The 23,909-nt window shown below is 36.3% G+C and overlaps 1 protein-coding gene across 1 annotated transcript in view; it reads left to right on the top strand.

The window, feature by feature from the left end:
• The window catches only part of LOC138312926 (cleavage and polyadenylation specificity factor subunit 1-like), an 85,151-nt gene that overhangs the window by 34,206 nt on the left and 27,036 nt on the right, over positions 1-23,909 (top strand). Inside the window, 6 exon segments of the mRNA XM_069253637.1 lie at positions 3,507-3,604; positions 6,963-7,118; positions 13,975-14,073; positions 14,593-14,703; positions 18,087-18,228; positions 22,927-23,096. Coding sequence (XP_069109738.1) covers positions 3,507-3,604; positions 6,963-7,118; positions 13,975-14,073; positions 14,593-14,703; positions 18,087-18,228; positions 22,927-23,096 — 776 coding nt within the window.

Raw genomic sequence — 23,909 nt, 5'->3', positions numbered from 1 at the left:
CCCTAGTGATAAAGTGACATCCTAAAATACACCCTAGTGATGTATGGTAACATCCAAAAATAGAACCAGGGGAATCCCTATGTGATAACATCCTAAAAAAGACCCTAATGTTGTAAACATCCCTAGTGACATTGTTTGCTAACATCCTAAAATATGTTGTTATATAGCAAAATGAAAAAATAAAAAAGAACAAGGACTTACATTAACCAACTCTGGGAATGGAATTCTTTGTCATATAGCAAAATGGGATGTAATGCTTTGTCAATATAGCAAAATGATAAAATATAACAAGGACTTAACCAACTCTGGGAATGCTTTGTCATATAGCAAAATGATAAAATATAACAAGGACTTAACCTACTCTGGGAATGCTTTGTCATATAGCAAAATGATAAAATATAACAAGGACTTAACCTAACTCTGGGAATGCTTTGTCATATAGCAAAATGATAAAATATAACAAGGACTTAACCTACTCTGGGAATGCTTTGTCATATAGCAAAATGATAAAATATAACAAGGACTTAACCAACTCTCTGGGAATGCTTTGTCATATAGCAAAATGATAAAATATAACAAGGACTTAACCTACTCTGGGAATGCTTTGTCATATAGCAAAATGATAAAATATAACAAGGACTTAACCTACTCTGGGAATGCTTTGTCATATAGCAAAATGATAAAATATAACAAGGACTTAACCTACTCTGGGAATGCTTTGTCATATAGCAAAATGATAAAATATAACAAGGACTTAACCAACTCTGGGAATGCTTTGTCATATAGCAAAATGATAAAATATAACAAGGACTTAACCTACTCTGGGAATGCTTTGTCATATAGCAAAATGATAAAATATAACAAGGACTTAACCAACTCTGGGAATGCTTTGTCATATAGCAAAATGATAAAATATAACAAGGACTTAACCAACTCTGGGAATGCTTTGTCATATAGCAAAATGATAAAATATAACAAGGACTTAACCTACTCTGGGAATGCTTTGTCATATAGCAAAATGATAAAATATAACAAGGACTTAACCTACTCTGGGAATGCTTTGTCATATAGCAAAATGATAAAATATAACAAGGACTTAACCAACTCTGGGAATGCTTTGTCATATAGCAAAATGATAAAATATAACAAGGACTTAACCTACTCTGGGAATGCTTTGTCATATAGCAAAATGATAAAAATATAACAAGGACTTAACCAACTCTGGGAATGCTTTGTCATATAGCAAAATGATAAAATATAACAAGGACTTAACCAACTCTGGGAATGCTTTGTCATATAGCAAAATGATAAAATATAACAAGGACTTAACCTACTCTGGGAATGCTTTGTCATATAGCAAAATGATAAAATATAACAAGGACTTAACCTACTCTGGGAATGCTTTGTCATATAGCAAAATGATAAAATATAACAAGGACTTAACCTACTCTGGGAATGCTTTGTCATATAGCAAAATGATAAAATATAACAAGGACTTAACCTACTCTGGGAATGCTTTGTCATATAGCAAAATATGATAAATATAACAAGGACTTAACCTACTCTGGGAATGCTTTGTCATATAGCAAAATGATAAAATATAACAAGGACTTAACCTACTCTGGAATGCTTTGTCATATAGCAAAATGATAAAATATAACAAGGACTTAACCTACTGTGGGATGCTTTGTCATATAGCAAAATGATAAAATATAACAAGGACTTAACCTACTCTGGGAATGCTTTGTCATATAGCAAAATGATAAAATATAACAAGGACTTAACCAACTCTGGGAATGCTTTGTCATATAGCAAAATGATAAAATATAACAAGGACTTAACCTACTCTGGGAATGCTTTGTCATATAGCAAAATGATAAAATATAACAAGGACTTAACCTACTCTGGGAATGCTTTGTCATATAGCAAAATGATAAAAATATAACAAGGACTTAACCTACTCTGGGAATGCTTTGTCATATAGCAAAATGATAAAATATAACAAGGACTTAACCTACTGTGAATGCTTTGTCATATAGCAAAATGATAAAAATATAACAAGGACTTAACCTACTCTGGGAATGCTTTGTCATATAGCAAAATGATAAAATATAACAAGGACTTAACCAACTCTGGGAATGCTTTGTCATATAGCAAAATGATAAAATATAAACAAGGACTTAACCTACTCTGGGAATGCTTTGTCATATAGCAAAATGATAAAATATAACAAGGACTTAACCTACTCTGGGAATGCTTTGTCATATAGCAAAATGATAAAATATAACAAGGACTTAACCTACTGTGCTAATGCTTTGTCATATAGCAAAATGATAAAATATAACAAGGACTTAACCTACTCTGGGAATGCTTTGTCATATAGCAAAATGATAAAATATAACAAGGACTTAACCTACTCTGGGAATGCTTTGTCATATAGCAAAATGATAAAATATAACAAGGACTTAACCTACTCTGGGAATGCTTTGTCATATAGCAAAATGATAAAATATAACAAGGACTTAACCTACTCTGGGAATGCTTTGTCATATAGCAAAATGATAAAATATAACAAGGACTTAACCTACTCTGGGAATGCTTTGTCATATAGCAAAATGATAAAATATAACAAGGACTTAACCTACTCTGGAATGCTTTGTCATATAGCAAATTAAAATATAACAGGATTAACTATTGAATGCTTTGTCATATAGCAAAATGATAAAATATAACAAGGACTTAACCTACTCTGGGAATGCTTTGTCATATAGCAAAATGAATAAAATATAACAAGGACTTAACCTAACTCTGGGAATGCTTTGTCATATAGCAAAATGATAAAATATAACAAGGACTTAACCAACTCTGGGAATGCTTTGTCATATAGCAAAATGATAAAATATAACAAGGACTTAACCTACTCTGGGAATGCTTTGTCATATAGCAAAATGATAAAATATAACAAGGACTTAACCAACTCTGGGAATGCTTTGTCATATAGCAAAATGATAAAATATAACAAGGACTTAACCTACTCTGGGAATGCTTTGTCATATAGCAAAATGATAAAATATAACAAGGACTTAACCTACTCTGGGAATGCTTTGTCATATAGCAAAATGATAAAATATAACAAGGACTTAACCAACTCTGGGAATGCTTTGTCATATAGCAAAATGATAAAATATAACAAGGACTTAACCAACTCTGGGAATGCTTTGTCATATAGCAAAATGATAAAATATAACAAGGACTTAACCAACTCTGGGAATGCTTTGTCATATAGCAAAATTATAAAATATAACAAGGAGAAAATACCTTGCTATATCACCAATTGAAATCCTAATGTAGAACAAAGTTATGACACTGAAACAGGGTGTGTCGAGAAAACTCTGATGATATAAATCATTTTCAAGTTTTGTGGTATCATTCTTGATGGATCTTTGAAATACAAAGGCATTCATTTTGTAAGCATGTGTTTTAATCCTTGGTTTTACTCTGCACAGCCTCAGACGTGACCCAGATTGAGAACCTGTATGACCTTGAGGTGTATGGTAGTGCTGAAAACCCGTCCGGGACCATGATCACCAGCTTCTCATTCGAGGTATTGTAAATACTGTAGCAGCATGATAACGCCCCATAAACTGTGCCCTAGTAGCTCTAAAGGCCTGGTGTATAGGGCTGTATAAAAATACTGTAGCAGCATGAGAACGCTCCATAAACTGTGCCCTAGTAGCTCTAAAGGCCTGGTGTATAGGGCTGTATAAAAATACTGTAGCAGCATGAGAACGCTCCATAAACTGTGCCCTAGTAGCTCTAAAGGCCTGGTGTATAGGGCTATATATAAATACTGTAGCAGCATGATAACGCCCCATAAACTGTGCCCTTGTAGCTCTAAAGGCCTGTTGTATAGGGCTGTATATAAATACTGTAGCAGCATGATAACGCCCCATAAACTGTGCCCTAGTAGCTCTAAAGGCCTGGTGTATAGGGCTGTATATAAATACTGTAGCAGCATGATAACGCCCCATAAACTGTGCCCTAGTAGCTCTAAAGGCCTGGTGTATAGGGCTGTATATAAATACTGTAGCAGCATGATAACGCCCCATAAACTGTACCCTAGTAGCTCTAAAGGCCTGTTGTATAGGGCTGTATATACATATTGTAGCAGCATGATAACGCCCCATAAACTGTGCCCTAGTAGCTCTAAAGGCCTGGTGTATAGGGCTGTATATAAATACTGTAGCAGCATGATAACGCCCCATAAACTGTGCCCTAGTAGCTCTAAAGGCCTGGTGTATAGGGCTGTATATAAATACTGTAGCAGCATGATAACGCCCCATAAACTGTGCCCTTGTAGCTCTAAAGGCCTGGTGTATAGGGCTATATATAAATACTGTAGCAGCATGATAACGCCCCATAAACTGTGCCCTAGTAGCTCTAAAGGCCTGGTGTATAGGGCTGTATATAAATACTGTAGCAGCATGATAACGCTCCATAAACTGTGCCCTAGTAGCTCTAAAGGCCTGGTGTATAGGGCTGTATATAAATACTGTAGCAGCATGATAACGCCCCATAAACTGTACCCTAGTAGCTCTAAAGACCTGTTGTATAGGGCTGTATAAGCATGATAACGCCCCATAAACTGTCCCCTAGTAGCTCTAAAGGCCTGTTGTATAGGGCTGTATATAAATACTGTAGCAGCATGATAACGCCCCATAAACTGTGCCCTAGTGGCTCTAAAGGCCTGTTGTATAGGGCTGTATATAAATACTGTAGCAGCATGATAACGCCCCATAAACTGTGCCCTAGTGGCTCTAAAGGCCTGGTGTATAGGGCTGTATATAAATACTGTAGCAGCATGATAACGCCCCATAAACTGTGCCCTAGTAGCTCTAAAGGCCTGTTGTATAGGGCTGTATATGGAAGCGCTTTACTCACATGTATATACATGGTCTTTAGTACAGACAAATTAAGATGGTTTGGGTATTATCTAAATTATTTATCTTCTGTGTTGAGTGAAAATCAATTGATTTCTCCCATGCTTGGCACACATTCAGAGTGTTTTGGGTCCATTCATATTTTATAAAGTTAAATGTAGGTTGAATTGATGGAGTGGTATTTTGAGAAAAATATCAAAATACAGTTGAAACTCTTATATTTGGCAGACTTAGATTATTTTTAGCCCACCATCATTAGATGGTGGGCTATTCAAATCGCCTTTCGTCCGTCGTCCGTCCGTCCGTCCGTCCGTTAACAATACTTGTTACCACTATTTCTCAGAAAGTACTGAAGGGATCTTTCTCAAATTTCATATGTAGGTTCCCCTAGGGCCCTAGTTGTGCATATTGCATTTTGGGACCGATCGTTCTACAAGATGGCCAACAGGCGGCCATCTTGGATTTTGATAGTTAAAGTTTGTTACCGCTATTACTCAAAAAGTACTGAAGAGATGTTTCTCAAATTTCATATACAGGTTCCCCTAGGACCCTAGTTGTGCATATTGCATTTTGGCTCCGATCAGTCAACAAGATGGCCGACAGGCGGCCATCTTGGATTTTGATAGTTAAAGTTTGTTACCGCTATTTCTCAAAAAGTACTGAAGGGATCTTTCTCAAATTTCATATGTAGGTTCCCCTAGGGCCCTAGTTGTGCATATTGCATTTTGGGACCGATCGGTCAACAAGATGGCCGACAGGCAGCCATCTTGGATTTTGATAGTTAAAGTTTGTTACCGCTATTACTCAAAAAGTACTGAAAGGATCTTTCTCAAACTTCATATATAGGTTCTTCTAGGGCCCTAGTTGTGCATATTGCATTTTGGGACCGATCGAGCAACAAGATGGCCGACAGGCGGCCATCTTGGATTTTGATAGTTAAAGTTTGTTACCGCAATTTCTCAAAAAGTGCTGAAGGGATCTTTCTCAAATTTCATATACAGGTTCCCCTAGGACCCTAGTTGTGCATATTGCATTTTAGGACCGATCGGTGAACAAGATGGCCGACAGGTGGCCATCTTGGATTTTGATAGTTAAAGTTTGTTACAGCTATTACTCAAAAAGTACTGAAGGGGTCTTTCTCAAATTTCATATACAGGTTCCCCTAGGACCCTAGTTGTGCATATTGCATTTAAGGACCGATCGGTGAACAAGATGGCCGACAGGCAGCCATCTTGGATTTTGATAGTTAAAGTTTGTTACAGCTATTACTCAAAAAGTACTGAAGGGGTCTTTCTCAAATTTCGTATATAGGTTCTTCTAGGGCCGTAGTTGTGCATATTGCATTTTGGGACCGATCGTTCAACAAGATGGCCAACAGGCGGCCATCTTGGATTTTGATAGTTAAAGATTGTTACCGCTATTTCTCAAAAAGTACTAAAGGTATCGTTCACAAATTTCATATGAAGGTTCCCCAAGGACCCTAGTTGTGCATATTGTTATTTGTGACCGATCGGTAAACAAGATGGCCGACCGACGGCCATCTTGGATTTTGATTGTTTAAGTTTGTTACCGCTATTTCTCAGAAAGTACCGAAGGGATCTCTCTCAAATTTTATGTGTAGGTTCCCCTTCTACCATAGTTGTGCATAGTACCTTTTAGGACTGATGCATAATGCCTTTCGGGACTGATCGGTAAACAAGATAGCCAACCGGCCGCCATCTTAGATTTCATTGTTGAAGTTTGTTACCACTATTTCTTAGAAAGTACTATAGCGATCTGTCTCAAATTTTATATGTCGTGTGTTTGAAAAAGTTTGAAAAGCAGGGAAAAGATCCCTCTTTCCGTTGTCAGACATAGATCATTCTTTGGTGGGCGCCAAGATCCCTCTGGGATCTCTTGTTACATTATAGATCTTGCAAAGAAACAGTAGTTAGTTTGATCTATAGTAACTGAATCTTGATTGTAGGTGTGAAAACAAATAAGTCTTACAGTTGTTCCATTACTTATGAACTATTGGTATAGGTGTGTGACAACATATGGAACATTGCCCCATGTGGCCAGATAGTGATGGGAGAACCAGCCTTCCTTTCTGAAGAGTTCGCCGGTAATCCTGACCCTGACCTTGAACTTGTAACCACGTCTGGATACGGGAAAAACGGAGCCTTGTCTGTACTACAGGTAAAAAGGGAGGTTATAAAAGGGGACACTATAACCAGGGGACTATTGTGTGTTTGCATATTACAGAGTTATATGCCCTGGCAGTAGATATTGATTATGACGTAACACGTTTGCGAGCGTAATGCCATACTCTTCGGAGAAAACGGTGTGAATTGCACCAACAAAGTAATGATGTCACAATGAATACCTACCAGCTAGGGAGCTAACTCTGTAATATGCAAAGATAAAAGGGACACTATATCCAGGGGATACTATCAATTTAAAGGAAACATATAAAAAAAAATATATAAATTTTTCTGTTGCAATGGCATTACTCCTCAAGTATATAAGCTCTTGGAATTCCCAGTTTGCTGGGGAAATCAGTCCGAGTGTAGTTTACATTTTATTTTGTACTATAACAGATTGATGTGACCTTGGGACAAATGTTTAGTTAGTATATAAACATAGCAAAATTGACAGGGAAAATTCAGAATTGATTGATTACAATTCAAAAGGCTATTAATTTGATGTGAGGCATTGACACATGAAATTTTGTATTTTACTTAAAGGATTTGTGCAGTCAAAAATGATAATTTCAGTTTATGCTGAAAATGGCTTTATTAGACCGTGTAGAAACCTCTCCGTGCCGCGCGCGACCGGAATAACCTGTAAACCGCCGACATCGAGGTCAAATTTTCTGACCACCCGATTATGCATATTTTCTAGCTCTAAACCGTGTGACGTCATAATAGTCCGTGGCTTATAGCTGTACTATAACTGATGTGCTATCACTTACATCGACGGTCAGAGGAATAGCCGATCAATGATTTTTTTATGATTACTTTTGAGTGAAGTTAATTGTACAACAACTTTGGCTCGAATATAACTAACTAAAAGAGTGAAATTCGATGTTTCAAGACTCTAATTTACGCTCTAATAGCAGGTATCTTCCTGTAATTATGAAAGAAAATCCACACAGAAATAAAAGTTTCAGACTTTTTGTCGAGGAGTTCAGCAACGAATAAGCTTTAATTAGATAATATTTTCCTGTAGTCTGTATCTTTGATACGTTGTGAATTGCAAAGTTTGTGACTATAAAACGAAATTTTGCGTAACAATTTAAGACATCCTTGATTAAAGCATCAAGGATATGATGCTTGACATACGTACACACCGATGATTGATCATTACAAACATTGTGTTGTGTGTTGCTAGCCGAATAAATCGAGATACATTTATTGCAATACAGTAAAACGTTTCAACATGTGGCAGAAACAATTTACTTTTGATATTATAAAAGATCAAATAATTGAGATATTAAGCAAAACAAACTATTTTTTTCAGACCGTGCGGTCGCTTTCAATTTTTAATCGATATACGAGTAGATACACCGTTATTATAGATATATAATTAGCCATGCCTTTGGTTTGATGGTTATGTAATACCTTGACCAGGATGTTGTTTATCTGTACACAACGCCATTCATCGAACTCACCTGTAATTACCTGGCCGCGGGCAATTTGCTATTCGGTGGACTATATCGGGTATTTGCTATTATCTTACTGTCAATCAGGTTAGGACATCCGTTAATTGGATTGTAATTTGAATTATGGAAACCCCGTACATCTATGCTCTAGGTTTTTCGGTCATCTGACCGAAGGTCAGGATGACCTATTGTCATCGTGTTTCGTCCGTCGTTGTGTGCCGTGCGCTGTGCGCCGTGCGTCGTGCGTAAGACTATTTATACAAAAGCCTACTCCTCCTTAACCCTTGAGCGGATTACATCCATATTTGGTGTGAAACATCATTGGGGAAGGACAATCATATTTTATATAAATGAGCCTGGTCCGACCCCTTGGGGCTGAGGGGTGGGGCCCCAAAAGGGCAAATTTTCTTAATTTTAGCTTTAAAATCCTACTCCTCCTTCATCCTTGGATGGATTTCATCCATATTTGGTGTGAAACATCATTGGGGATGGACAATCATATGTTATATAAATGAGCCTTGTCCGACCCCTAGGGGCTGAGGGGTGGGGCCCCAAAAGGGCAAATTTTTAGGTCATCTGACTTGCATGAAATGATCCTGACATGGTCCCGACAAAGTGTTGTTATTTTTCAGGTCGATCTGAAATCCAAGATGGCCGCCACAGCCGCCATCTTGAAAACACATTTTGAACTTCTTCTCAAGTTCTACCGGTGCGATTTGGCTGAAACTTACATGAAATGATCCTGACATGGTCCCGACAAAGTGTTGTTATTTTTCAGGTCGATCTGAAATCCAAGATGGCCGCCACAGCCGCCATCTTGAAAACACATTTTGAACTTCTTCTCAAGTTCTACCGGTGCGATTTGGCTGAAACTTACATGAAATGATCCTGACATGGTCCCGACAAAGTGTTGTTATTTTTTGGGTCAATCAGAAATCCAAGATGGCCGCCACAGCCGCCATCTTGAAACACATTTTGAACTTCTTCTCAAGTTCTACCTGTGGGATTTTGCTGAAACTTGCATGAAATGATCCTGACATGGTCCCGACAAAGTGTTGTTATTTTTCGGGTCGATCTGAAATCCAAGATGGCCGCCACAGTCTCCATCTTGAAAACACATTTTGAACTTCTTCTTTGAAGTTCTACTGGTGTAATTTGGCTGAAACTTGTAATGAAATGATCCTGACATGGTCCCGACAAAGTGTTGTTATTTTTCGGGTCAATCCGAAATCCAAGATGGCGGTCACAGCCGCCATCTTGAAAACACATTTTGAACTTCTCCTCAAGTTCTACCGGTGCGATTTGGCTGAAACTTGCATGAAATGATCCTGACATGGTCCCGACAAAGTATTGTTACATCTCTGGTTGATTGAAGATGACTACCATGACACTATATATCTAATTAATTTCCTATATTTAAAGGCCCTTGGGCCTCTTGTTTGAAATAAAATTTGTTAAAAGAAATTGAAAATGATCCTGACTTGATCCTGACAAAGTGACACCATATATATTTTTTAGGTCATCTGACCCGAAGGGTCAGGATGACCTATAGTCATCATGCTTCGTCCGTCGTCGTGCGCCGTGCGCCGTCCGCCGTCCGCCGTGCGCCGTCCGCCGTCCGTAAACTTTTCACATTTCAATCTTCTTCTCAAGTTTGACCAGTGGGATTGAGCTGAAACTTACATGAAATGATCCTGACATGGTCCCGACAAAGTGTTGTTATTTTTCGGGTCGATCCGAAATCCAAGATGGCCGCCACAGCCGCCATCTTGAAAACACATTTTGAACTTCTTCTCAAGTTCTACCAGTGCGATTTGGCTGAGACTTGCATGAAATGATCCTGACATGGTCCCGACAAAGTGTTGTTATTTTTTGGGGTCGATCCGAAATCCAAGATGGCTGCCACAGCCGCCATCTTGAAAACACATTTTGAACTTCTTTTCAAGTTCTACTAGTGCGATTTGGCTGAAACTTGCATGAAATGATCCTGACATGGTTCTGACAAAGTGTTGTTATTTTTCGGGTCGATCCGAAATCCAAGATGGCCGCCACAGCCGCCATCTTGAAAACACATTTTGAACTTCTTCTCAAGTTCTACCGGTGCGATTTGGCTGAAACTTGCATGAAATGATCCTGACATAGTCCCGACAAAGTGTTGTTATTTTTCGGGTTGATCCGAAATCCAAGATGGCCGCCACAGCCGCCATCTTGAAAACACATTTTGAACTTCTTCTCAAGTTCTACTTGTGCGATTTGGCTGAAACTTGCATGAAATGATCCTGACATGGTTCCGACAAAGTGTTGTTATTTTCGGGTCGATCCGAAATCCAAGATGGCCGCCACAGCCGCCATCTTGAAAACACATTTTGAACTTCTTCTCAAGTTATACCGGTGCGATTTGGCTGAGACTTGCATGAAATGATCCTGACAGGGTCCCGACAAAGTGTTCTTATTTTTCGGGTCGATCCAAAATCCAAGATGGCTGCCACAGCCACCATCTTGAAAACACATTTTGAACTTCTTCTCAAGTTCTACAAGTGCGATTTGGCTGAAACTTGCATGAAATGATCCTGACATGGTCCCGACAAAGTGTTCTTATTTTCGGGTTGATCCGAAATCCAAGATGGCCGCCACAGCTGCCATCTTGAAAACACATTTTGAACTTCTTCTCAAGTTCTACAGGTTCGATTTGGCTGAAACTTGCATGAAAGGAGCCTGACATGGTCCCAACAAAGTGTTGTTACATCTCTGGTTTGATCCCCAATCGAAGATGGCAACCATGACACTATATCTAATTAATTTCCTATATGATTATTGCCAAGGTACTCAGATGACCGTTAAGGCCCATGGGCCTCTTGTTTTTAAATATTGTCAAGGTAGTCAGATGACCGTTAAGGCCCTTTTGGCCTCTTGTCTTAATTTAAGCTTTAAAATCCTACTCCTCCTTCATCCTTGAATGGATTTCATCCATATTTGGTGTGAAACATCATTGGGGAAGGACAATCATATTTTATATAAATGAAATAGATCCGACCACTATGGGCAGAGGGGCGGGGCTCCAAAAGGTCAATTTTTTCTTAATTTAAGCTAGATCCTACTCCTCCTTCATCCTTGGATGGATTTCATCCATATTTGGTGTAAAACATCATTGGGGAAGGACAATCATATTTTATATAAATGAGCCTGGTCCGACCCCTAGGGACAGAGGGACGGGGCCTAAAAAGGGGAAATTTTCTTAATTTAAGCTTTAAAATCCTACTAGTCCTTCATCCTTGGATGGATTTCATCCATATTTGGTGTGAAACATCATTGGGGAAGGACAATCATATTTTATATAAATGAGTCTGGTCCGACCCCTAGGGGCTGAGGTGTGGGGCCCCAAAAGGGCAAATTTTCTTAATGTTAGCTGGCCCACTTCCTGTTTTCAGATTTCGGTCTCCAATCTCAATGAAAATTGGTCTATAGGGGTTTAAATTAATGCCGAACAACATGCAAACATTTTCATTAAGTCTTTGGTTTTCCAAGATGGCCGCTGGCCCACTTCCTGTTTTCAGGTTTCAGTCTCCAATCTCGAGGAAAATTGGTCTATAGGGGTTTTAATTGATTCTGAAGGGGAACTTTAGGTGAGGACAATCATATTTTATAAAGGACCGAGCTAAGACCCATGGGGATAGTATGGCGGATGTCCAAAATGAAAGCTTTGCTGAAATTTGGCTTTAAAATCCGTAAATGGGTTACAACCATATATGGATGAAGGGCTACCAAGTTTGTTCAACGAATGACATTTACCTATTTCAGAAACTTACATATTCAACTAAGGAGTTCCTTGTATTGTTTATGTTAATCGTTAACCAATACTTTATACTGTGACTTTGTTGTTTTGTGCAATGAGTCAGATGACCGTTAAGGCCCATGGGCCTCTTGTTTATTGTCACCTCCATTTTTAAAATGAAGATGTAAAAGCAAATGGAAATAAAATATACCTGATCATACCTAGGAATATATATTACATACACATATATATAAGGTTATTCAGAAACAAAAATGGTTCAAAGAACTATTTCAACTAAAGGTTTAACCTTAAAAATTATTCCAGTCTAGTACTGTATTTACGGAATCGTGGCATATAGCAATCTTCCATAATTTCTAAGGTCTTAGTAAAAATTCTAAGCATGTATTTTCATCGTTTCGAATCTAAATGTACATGTATAGTCATACAAGAAGGGTTACAACATTATCACACTAAATATACTTATTCAAATATCACTTAGTATATTTTTAAAAAGGTACAAGATATTATATCTATTTATAATGCCTGTATACAAGTAATTTCAATTTTCATTTGAACACTTTATGTGGTTACTTTTTGGATTATACGATAAATGTTCATATATCATACTATTAAATCTCGGTATATACTATTTTAGGGATTTAGTATAATTTTGAAATGATAAATTTAAATTTACACTTAAACTGTAATTTAGGAACATATATCAGAAATACCATTAATGTATTTCTGCTTTTTAGTAAACGTTATGGATAAAGTTTCAAAGGCAACAATATAGATATACATATTATTTTCGGTATAAGTTCGGTACTGTTACTCCAATATCACATAACTGATAACCGTCCACATTTTATTTTTACTCAAAAACTGTGCCGTGTTTGCATCGTTATAGCAGAAGTTTGAAATAAAAACACGGATTCTAGATATATTCATGCTAAATTTTGGGGTTTTACTCGTGAAAAGATAGCGTTACATTATACTGTTTTTTTTATTACACTGAAATTTACATCATATGCTATCTAAATCTCAGTCCAGACTGATCCGAACATCATTTTGATATCGCTATCAAATTGGACTGATTATCTAATCTAAAGTTAGATATATGCTTGTTTGAATTTTTGAAATGGTGTAAATGGAATGTTTTGAAACTGAAAATATCTACATCATAAAGCTAGAATAACCATTTACTCGAAAAACTCAAATCGTAGATCTAACGTATACGTATATATGCTGTATACATGTATAGTATTAGGCTTACCTTGTGTAGCCGCGGACTACTCTGACATCACAAGACCACGTGACCACCTAGCTCATTATCTCTGAACCGTAGTCGACACTACCGGTAAATCACGACCAAAACCAACCTATAGCGCTAAAAGCTAGGCGATTCGTTGGATGGGACTTAATTTTTCATTCATCCAAAGCAATATCCTGACGTATTATCAAAAAAAATTTTTAGCTGCACAAATCCTTTAAAGACTTCAATTTTCTGCTTTCAAATGTCAATTCTTGTTAAAATTTGTTGTAAAATGCCATCAAATAGATTTTGTGACATTGAGTTTTAATTAGTCCCCATTTTCTGAATGATTTTGTCATTTCTACAGCGGAGTATCAGACCTCAAGTTGTCACGACGTTTGAGCTGCCAGGCTGTCTAAACATGTGGACAGTGAAGGGAACACTCCCAAACGATACACCATTAAAGGTTAACATATTGGCTATCTAAAAAACCTTAGTATCTTATCCATACAGTAAATGTACATAGTTTAGGAACGAGTTTATTTTTAGCACTTTTCTTGACATACATGTACACTTTGTGTTAAGATATACGATTGCACTAATTGTATTTTCAGGATGTCATAAGTACAGAAACACTTGGTTATAAGCAGAGGTTGTTATAGCCATATTACAGACATATTATAGGAACACTGAATGTAAATTACGTCATCACAACGATGAATTTGCTGTTACCATGTTTGTTATAAACATGTTTTAATGTATGATAATTACTTGAATTCACCACTGATATATCCTGTACAAGATCAATTTGAATGTGATTGTGCCACAATCAATCCATTTGATATCTGAATGAATTGAAGGTCACATGTAGGTTAGGGTGTAACTTTGACTATAGTAATCCAGGAATAACTCTTGTATACAGACCCCTCCACAAATCGGAGTTATTAATATTAATATAACAATGATTGGTTTATCATTTGTACAGACACCCTCTGTCGATCAAGACAAGTCCGAGGATAAAGAGGAAGAGAAGGAGAAGGAAGAGATAGAAAATGGACACGCCTTTCTCATTCTCAGTCGGTCCGACTCCAGCATGGTATGGTTACAGTTTCTAGCTCATTAAAACTTTCACCATACTCACAATCTCTAAGGAAAGTTTCTGTTTTAGATTAACACAATGTTTTTGACTGTTGTGTTTGTATAAGGAAAGTTTCTGTTTTAGATTAACACTATGTTTTTGACTGTTGTGTTTGTATAAGGAAAGTTTCTGTTTTAGATTAACACAATGTTTTTGACTTGTGTTTGTATAAGGAAAGTTTCTGTTTTAGATTAACACTATGTTTTTGACTTGTGTTTGTATAAGGAAAGTTTCTGTTTTAGATTAACACAATGTTTTTGACTTGTGTTTGTATAAGGAAAGTTTCTGTTTTAGATTAACACAATGTTTTTGACTTGTGTTTGTATAAGGAAAGTTTCTGTTTTAGATTAACACAATGTTTTTGACTTGTGTTTGTATAAGGAAAGTTTCTGTTTTAGATTAACACAATGTTTTTGACTTGTGTTTGTATAAGGAAAGTTTCTGTTTTAGATTAACACAATGTTTTTGACTTGTGTTTGTATAAGGAAAGTTTCTGTTTTAGATTAACACAATGTTTTTGACTTGTGTTTGTATAAGGAAAGTTTCTGTTTTAGATTAACACAATGTTTTTGACTTGTGTTTGTATAAGGAAAGTTTCTGTTTTAGATTAACACAATGTTTTTGACTGTTGTGTTTGTATAAGGAAAGTTTCTGTTTTAGATTAACACAATGTTTTTGACTGTTGTGTTTGTATAAGGAAAGTTTCTGTTTTAGATTAACACAATGTTTTTGACTTGTGTTTGTATAAGGAAAGTTTCTGTTTTAGATTAACACAATGTTTTTGACTGTTGTGTTTGTATAAGGAAAGTTTCTGTTTTAGATTAACACTATGTTTTTGACTGTTGTGTTTGTATAAGGAAAGTTTCTGTTTTAGATTAACACAATGTTTTTGACTGTTGTGTTTGTATAAGGAAAGTTTCTGTTTTAGATTAACACTATGTTTTTGACTGTTGTGTTTGTATAAGGAAAGTTTCTGTTTTAGATTAACACAATGTTTTTGACTGTTGTGTTTGTATAAGGAAAGTTTCTGTTTTAGATTAACACTATGTTTTTGACTGTTGTGTTTGTATAAGGAAAGTTTCTGTTTTAGATTAACACAATGTTTTTGACTGTTGTGTTTGTATAAGGAAAGTTTCTGTTTTAGATTAACACAATGTTTTTGACTGTTGTGTTTGTATAAGGAAAGTTTCTGTTTTAGATTAACACAATGTTTTTGACTGTTGTGTTTGTATAAGGAAAGTTTCTGTTTTAGATTAACACAATGTTTTTGACTGTTGTGTTTGTCTAAGGAAAGTTTCTGTTTTAGATTAACACAATGTTTTTGACTGTTGTGTTTGTCTAAGGAAAGTTTCTGTTTTAGATTAACACAATGTTTTTGACTGTTGTGTTTGTATAAGGAAAGTTTCTGTTTTAGATTAACACAATGTTTTTGACTGTTGTGTTTGTCTAAGGAAAGTTTCTGTTTTAGATTAACACAATGTTTTTGACTGTTGTGTTTGTCTAAGGAAAGTTTCTGTTTTAGATTAACACAATGTTTTTGACTGTTGTGTTTGTCTAAGGAAAGTTTCTGTTTTAGATTAACACAATGTTTTTGACTGTTGTGTTTGTCTAAGGAAAGTTTCTGTTTTAGATTAACACAATGTTTTTGACTGTTGTGTTTGTCTAAGGAAAGTTTCTGTTTTAGATTAACACTATGTTTTTGACTGTTGTGTTTGTCTAAGGAAAGTTTCTGTTTTAGATTAACACAATGTTTTTGACTGTTGTGTTTGTCTAAGGAAAGTTTCTGTTTTAGATTAACACAATGTTTTTGACTGTTGTGTTTGTATAAGGAAAGTTTCTGTTTTAGATTAACACAATGTTTTTGACTGTTGTGTTTGTATAAGGAAAGTTTCTGTTTTAGATTAACACAATGTTTTTGACTGTTGTGTTTGTATAAGGAAAGTTTCTGTTTTAGATTAACACAATGTTTTTGACTGTTGTGTTTGTATAAGGAAAGTTTCTGTTTTAGATTAACACAATGTTTTTGACTTGTGTTTGTCTAAGGAAAGTTTCTGTTTTAGATTAACACAATGTTTTTGACTGTTGTGTTTGTATAAGGAAAGTTTCTGTTTTAGATTAACACAATGTTTTTGACTGTTGTGTTTGTATAAGGAAAGTTTCTGTTTTAGATTAACACTATGTTTTTGACTGTTGTGTTTGTATAAGGAAAGTTTCTGTTTTAGATTAACACTATGTTTTTGACTGTTGTGTTTGTATAAGGAAAGTTTCTGTTTTAGATTAACACTATGTTTTTGACTGTTGTGTTTGTATAAGGAAAGTTTCTGTTTTAGATTAACACTATGTTTTTGACTGTTGTGTTTGTATAAGGAAAGTTTCTGTTTTAGATTAACACTATGTTTTTGACTGTTGTGTTTGTATAAGGAAAGTTTCTGTTTTAGATTAACACTATGTTTTTGACTTGTGTTTGTATAAGGAAAGTTTCTGTTTTAGATTAACACAATGTTTTTGACTGTTGTGTTTGTATAAGGAAAGTTTCTGTTTTAGATTAACACTATGTTTTTGACTGTTGTGTTTGTATAAGGAAAGTTTCTGTTTTAGATTAACACTATGTTTTTGACTGTTGTGTTTGTATAAGGAAAGTTTCTGTTTTAGATTAACACTATGTTTTTGACTGTTGTGTTTGTATAAGGAAAGTTTCTGTTTTAGATTAACAACACTATGTTTTTGACTGTTGTGTTTGTATAAGGAAAGTTTCTGTTTTAGATTAACACTATGTTTTTGACTGTTGTGTTTGTATAAGGAAAGTTTCTGTTTTAGATTAACACTATGTTTTTGACTGTTGTGTTTGTATAAGGAAAGTTTCTGTTTTAGATTAACACTATGTTTTTGACTGTTGTGTTTGTATAAGGAAAGTTTCTGTTTTAGATTAACACTATGTTTTTGACTGTTGTGTTTGTATAAGGAAAGTTTCTGTTTTAGATTAACACTATGTTTTTGACTGTTGTGTTTGTATAAGGAAAGTTTCTGTTTTAGATTAACACTATGTTTTTGACTGTTGTGTTTGTATAAGGAAAGTTTCTGTTTTAGATTAACACTATGTTTTTGACTGTTGTGTTTGTATAAGGAAAGTTTCTGCTGCTTTAGATTAACACAATGTTTTTATTTTTTTCACACATAAAAATGCAAAAAACACCATCAGGTTTTGGTTTTCCTCCACAGATAAGTCGCATTGGTGTATAGGTGTATAGGTCGCTCTCCCGATTTTCAGGGAAATACTCTAGAAAATACAGTAACACTATGTGTTTGCTCGTTGTGTTTGTATTGGAAAGTTTCTGTTTTAGATTCTTCAGACTGGCCAGGAAATCATGGAGCTGGACCATAGTGGTTTTAGTACACAGACTGCCACTATCTTCGCTGGTAACATTGGCAACGATAAATACATAATACAGGTGTCTTCTACAGGTGTCCGGCTACTGGAGGGAGGTAATTACACTCTCCTTATAAATACATAATACAGGGGTCTCCTACAGGCGTCCGGTTACTGGAGGGAGGTAATTACACTATCCTAATAAATACATAATACAGGGGTCTCCTACATGCGTTTGGTTAATGTAGGGAGGAAATCACATTCTCCTTATAAATACATAACACAGGGGTCTCCTACAGGCGTCCAGCTACTGGAGGGAGGTAATTACAATTTCCTTTTGAATACATAATACAGGGGTCTCCTATAGGTGTCCAGCTACTGGAGGGAGGTAATTACACTCTCCTTATGAATACATAATATAGAGGTCGCCTACAGACGTTTGGTTAATGGAGGGAGGTATTTTACACACTCCTTATAAATACCTAATACAGGGGGTCTCCAACAGATGTTTGGTTAATGGAGGGAGGTATTTTACACTCTCCTTATCAATACATAATATAGGGGTCTCCAACAGGCGTTTGGTTAATGGAGGGAGGTATTTTATACTCTCCTTATAAATACATAATACAGGGGTCTCCTACATGTGTTTGGTTAATGGAGGCTTTAATTACACTTTCCTTATAAATACATAATACAGGGGTCTCCTACAGGTGTCCAGCTACTGGAGGGAGGTATTTACAATCTCCTTATATATACATAATACAGGGGTCTCCTACAGGTGTCCAGCTACTGGAGGGAGGTAATTACAATCTCCTTATATATACATAATACAGGGGTCTCCTACAGGCGTCCCGTTACTGTAGGGAGATAATTACACTCTCCTTATAAATACATGATACAGGGGGTCTCCTACAGGCATCTGGTTACTGGAGGGAGGTAATTACACTATCCTAATAAATACATAATACGGGGTCTCCTACAGGCGTCCGGTTACTGGAGGGAGGTAATTACACTATCCTAATAAATACATAATACAGGGGGTCTCCTACAGGCGTCCGGTTACTGGAGGGAGGTAATTACACTATCCTAATAAATACATAATACGGGGTCTCCTACAGGCGTCCGGTTACTGGAGGGAGGTAATTACACTATCCTAATAAATACATAATACAGGGGGTCTCCTACAGGCGTCCGGTTACTGGAGGGAGGTAATTACACTATCCTAATAAATACATAATACGGGGTCTCCTACAGGCGTCCGGTTACTGGAGGGAGGTAATTACACTATCCTAATAAATACATAATACAGGGGTCTCCTACAGGCGTCCCGTTACTGAAGGGAGATAATTACACTCTCCTTATAAATACATGATACAGGGGGTCTCCTACAGGCGTCTACTGTAGCATCTAAGGGGGGGTAACCACTGCCTAGTTATACTGATTAACCTGTATAAAACGGAGTAATACGTTAATTAATGTTTAATGTCCTGTTAACGATCGTCCAATGTTTAGTGTATGGTACTGTATCCTTCTAAACCATATACTGTTGTTTAGTGATGTCTGTCCTAAAAGCAGCTGAATAATGCTAATTAGGGCCCTGCATCGAGATGCGAGTGCTTATAGTAATCAGGTTGTCCGCTTGTCTGTCTGTCTCAAATTTCATGTGTAGGTTCCCCAAGGATCTAGGTTCCGCATATTACATTTTGGGACTGATCCGTCAACAAGGTGGCCGCCAGGCAGGCATCTTTGATTTTGATAGTTCAATATTGTTACTGCTATTCTCAGAAATTACTAAAGGGATCAATCTCAAATTTCATAGGTAGGTTTCCCTAGGGTCCTAGTGGTGCATATTGCAATTTGGGACCGATTTGTCAACAAGATGGCTGGCAGGGGTGCCATCTTGAATTTTGATAATTAAAGATTGTTTCTCAGACAGTACAAAAAAGATTTGTCTCAAATTTCATAGTTAGATTCCCTTACGGCCCTAGTTACGCATATTGTATTTTGTGTCTGATCAGTCAACAAAATGGCCAACAGCCAGCCATCTTAGATTTTGATAATTGAAAATTGTTACAGCTCTCTCACAAAGTAACAAAGGGATTTGTCTCAAATTTCATATATAGGTTACAGCTCTCTCACAAAGTAACAAAGGGATCTGTGTCAAATTTCATATATAGGTTACAGCTCTCTCACAAAGTAACAAAGGGATCTGTCTCAAATTTCATATATCGGTTACAGCTCTCACACAAAGTAACAAAGGGATCTGTGTCAAATTTCATATATAGGTTACAGCTCTCTCACAAAGTAACAAAGGGATCTGTCTCAAATTTCATATGAAGGTTACAGCTCTCTAAACAAAGTAACAAAGGGATCTGTGTCAAAATATCATATATAGGTTACAGCTCTCTCACAAAGTAACAAAGGGATCTGTCTCAAATTTCATATGTAGGTTACAGCTCTCTCACAAAATAACAAAGAGATTTGTCTCAAATTTCATATATAGGTTACAGCTCTCTCACAAAGTAACAAAGGGATCTGTCTCAAATTTCATATATAGGTTACAGCTCTCTCACAAAGTAACAAAGGGATCTGTATCAAATTTCATATATAGGTTACAGCTCTCTCACAAAGTAACAAAGGGATCTGTCTCAAATTTCATATGTAGGTTACAGCTCTCTCACAAAGTAACAAAGGGATCTGTCTCAAATTTCATATATAGGTTACAGCTCTCTCACAAAGTAACAAAGGGATCTGCCTCTAATTTCATATGTAGGTTACAGCTCTCTCACAAAGTAACAAAGGGATCTGTCTCAAATTTCATATATAGGTTACAGCTCTCTCACAAAGTAACAAAGGGATCTGTGTCAAATTTCATATATAGGTTACAGCTCTCTCACAAAGTAACAAAGGGATCTGTGTCAAAATATCATATATAGGTTACAGCTCTCTCACAAAGTAACAAAGGGATCTGTCTCAAATTTCATATGTAGGTTACAGCTCTCTCACAAAATAACAAAGGGATCTGTCTCAAATTTCATATATAGGTTACAGCTCTCTCACAAAGTAACAAAGGGATCTCTGTGTCAAAATATCATATATAGGTTACAGCTCTCTCACAAAGTAACAAAGGGATCTGTGTCAAAATATCATATATAGGTTACAGCTCTCTCACAAAGTAACAAAGGATCTGTGTCAAATTTCATATATAGGTTACAGCTCTCTCACAAAGTAACAAAGGGATCTGTGTCAAAATATCATATATAGGTTACATAAGTAACAAAGTAACAAAGGGGATCTGTGTGTTCAAATTTCATATATAGGTTACAGCTCTCTCACAAAGTAACAAAGGGATCTGTGTCAAATTTCATATATAGGTTACAGCTCTCTCCACAAAATAACAAAGGGATTTGTCTCAAATTTCATATATATAGGTAACAGCTCTCTCACAAAGTAACAAAGGGATCTGTCTCAAATTTCATATATAGGTTACAGCTCTCTCACAAAGTAACAAAGGGATCTGTGTCAAAATATCATATATAGGTTACAGCTCTCTCACAAAGTAATAAAGGGATCTGTCTCAAATTTCATATATAGGTTACAGCTCTCTCACAAAGTAACAAAGGGATCTGTCTCAAATTTCATATGTAGGTTACAGCTCTCTCACAAAGTAACAAAGGGATCTGTCTCAAATTTCATATATAGGTTACAGCTCTCTCACAAAGTAACAAAGGGATCTGTGTCAAAATATCATATATAGGTTACAGCTCTCTCACAAAGTAACAAAGGGATCTGTCTCAAATTTCATATATAGGTTACAGCTCTCTCACAAAGTAACAAAGGGATTTGTCTCAAATTTCATATATAGGTTACAGCTCTCTCACAAAGTAACAAAGGGATCTGTCTCAAATTTCATATATCGGTTACAGCTCTCACACAAAGTAACAAAGGGATCTGTGTCAAATTTCATATGTAGGTTACAGCTCTCTCACAAAGTAACAAAGGGATCTGTCTCAAATTTCATATATAGGTTACAGCTCTCACAAAGAAACAAAGGGATCTGTCTCAAATTTCATATATAGGTTACAGCTCTCTCACAAAGTAACAAAGGGATCTGTCTCAAATTTCATATGAAGGTTACAGCTCTCTAAACAAAGTAACAAAGGGATCTGTATCAAATTTCATATATAGGTTACAGCTCTCTCACAAAGTAACAAAGGGATCTGTGTCAAAATATCATATATAGGTTACAGCTCTCTCACAAAGTAACAAAGGGATCTGTCTCAAATTTCATATGTAGGTTACAGCTCTCTCACAAAGTGACAAAGGATCTGTCTCAAATTTCATATATAGGTTCCCCTAGTGCCCTTGTGGTGCATATTGCATTTTGGACCCAATCAGTCAACATGAAGGCTGACAGGCAGACATTTTGGAGTTTGGTAGTTGAAAATTATTACCTCTATTTCTCAGAAAGTACTAAAGAGAAATGTCTCAAATTTCATAGGTAAGTTTCTTCTAGGACCCTTGTTGTGCATATTGTATTTTGAGAGCAATCCATCAACGAGATGGTCAACAGGCAGCCATTGTTTTTTAATATTTAAAGTTTAACAAACAGAGGAAAGATCTCTTTCCATTGTCAGACATAGATCATTCTTTGGTAGGTGTCAAGATCCCTCTAGGATCTCTTGTACTATACTTTCATCAATCATTTTCTAATCGTAAGGCACATTGAGCTTGGCCCTTTCTGACATGTCAGTGTTCTAGTTTATTCATAGTTTGAGTATGTTATTGTGATATAATCAATGTGTATTTTACAGTAAAACAAATCCAGCACATCCCGGTTGACATCGGTGCGCCCCTCGTCCACTGCTCTCTAGCTGATCCATATGTGTTACTGATGGCAAGCTCTGGCCAGATTGCCATGTTGACAATGAAGGAGGATATCAACGGTGCCCGGCTTATAACCACTCGACCCTCCGTGTCTCAGGTAGGTATCAAGGCTCAATTTCCAGCATTCTCCACTGCTGACCCTGTGTTTTATTATCCCCCGCTTTCTCTGAAACGGGGGATATTAATTTGGGTTTGGTCGTCTAACTACCTTCTGTCTGTCACACTTCGTTTCCGTGCAATAACTGTAATAAATGTAAATCAATTTTCATCAAACTTGGTGACAAGGTTAAATGCCTTAAGGGCTCGGCTAAGTTCGATCGCGATTGTCGATAGACCTTATTTAGCGGAGTTATGGCCCTTTGAATTACTAAAAACGTCATTTTCTGCCATTTCCGTATAATTAGTAGGGCTGTGGATTGTCTAACATGTGGCGATCCGATCCGATCCACGATTCGAGGTTGACGATTCACAGATCGGACCACGAATCACCAGTTAGATACAAGCAAAAGATTCAATTTAAGTCGAAACTGTTTTTATTGTTAAATCAATAATGCTCTTATATATTGATAAATGTTTGATTGATAATAAAACCATTTTTAGCAGTTTTACATTCCTTATCATTAAGCAATAGAGTTACAGGTGAAGTGCAGCAGGATTCAGTCACTGCAACTGTAAAAAAATCAAATCATTTGAATTTTGAAATGACGTCATCTCAAAAATACTACTGCACATCAATTACGGCATGAAATCATCATGGTAAGGCATAAATAATTATAACCATTTGAAAATATTTTCACTGTTACTTTTATTTTGGTCAAATACAGAATAAACATTGAGATTAAGAAAAAAATGTTTAAATCTGTAAGAGCAGTTACAATTTAATTTGGTTCTAGGCCTATAGTTTTTATTT

The sequence above is a fragment of the Argopecten irradians genome, chromosome 2 (assembly GCF_041381155.1).
Source record: "Argopecten irradians isolate NY chromosome 2, Ai_NY, whole genome shotgun sequence".
Classification (NCBI taxonomy): Eukaryota; Metazoa; Mollusca; class Bivalvia; order Pectinida; family Pectinidae; genus Argopecten; species Argopecten irradians.
Note: the sequence above shows the minus strand (reverse complement) of the source record. Positions and strands in the feature narration are given on the sequence as shown.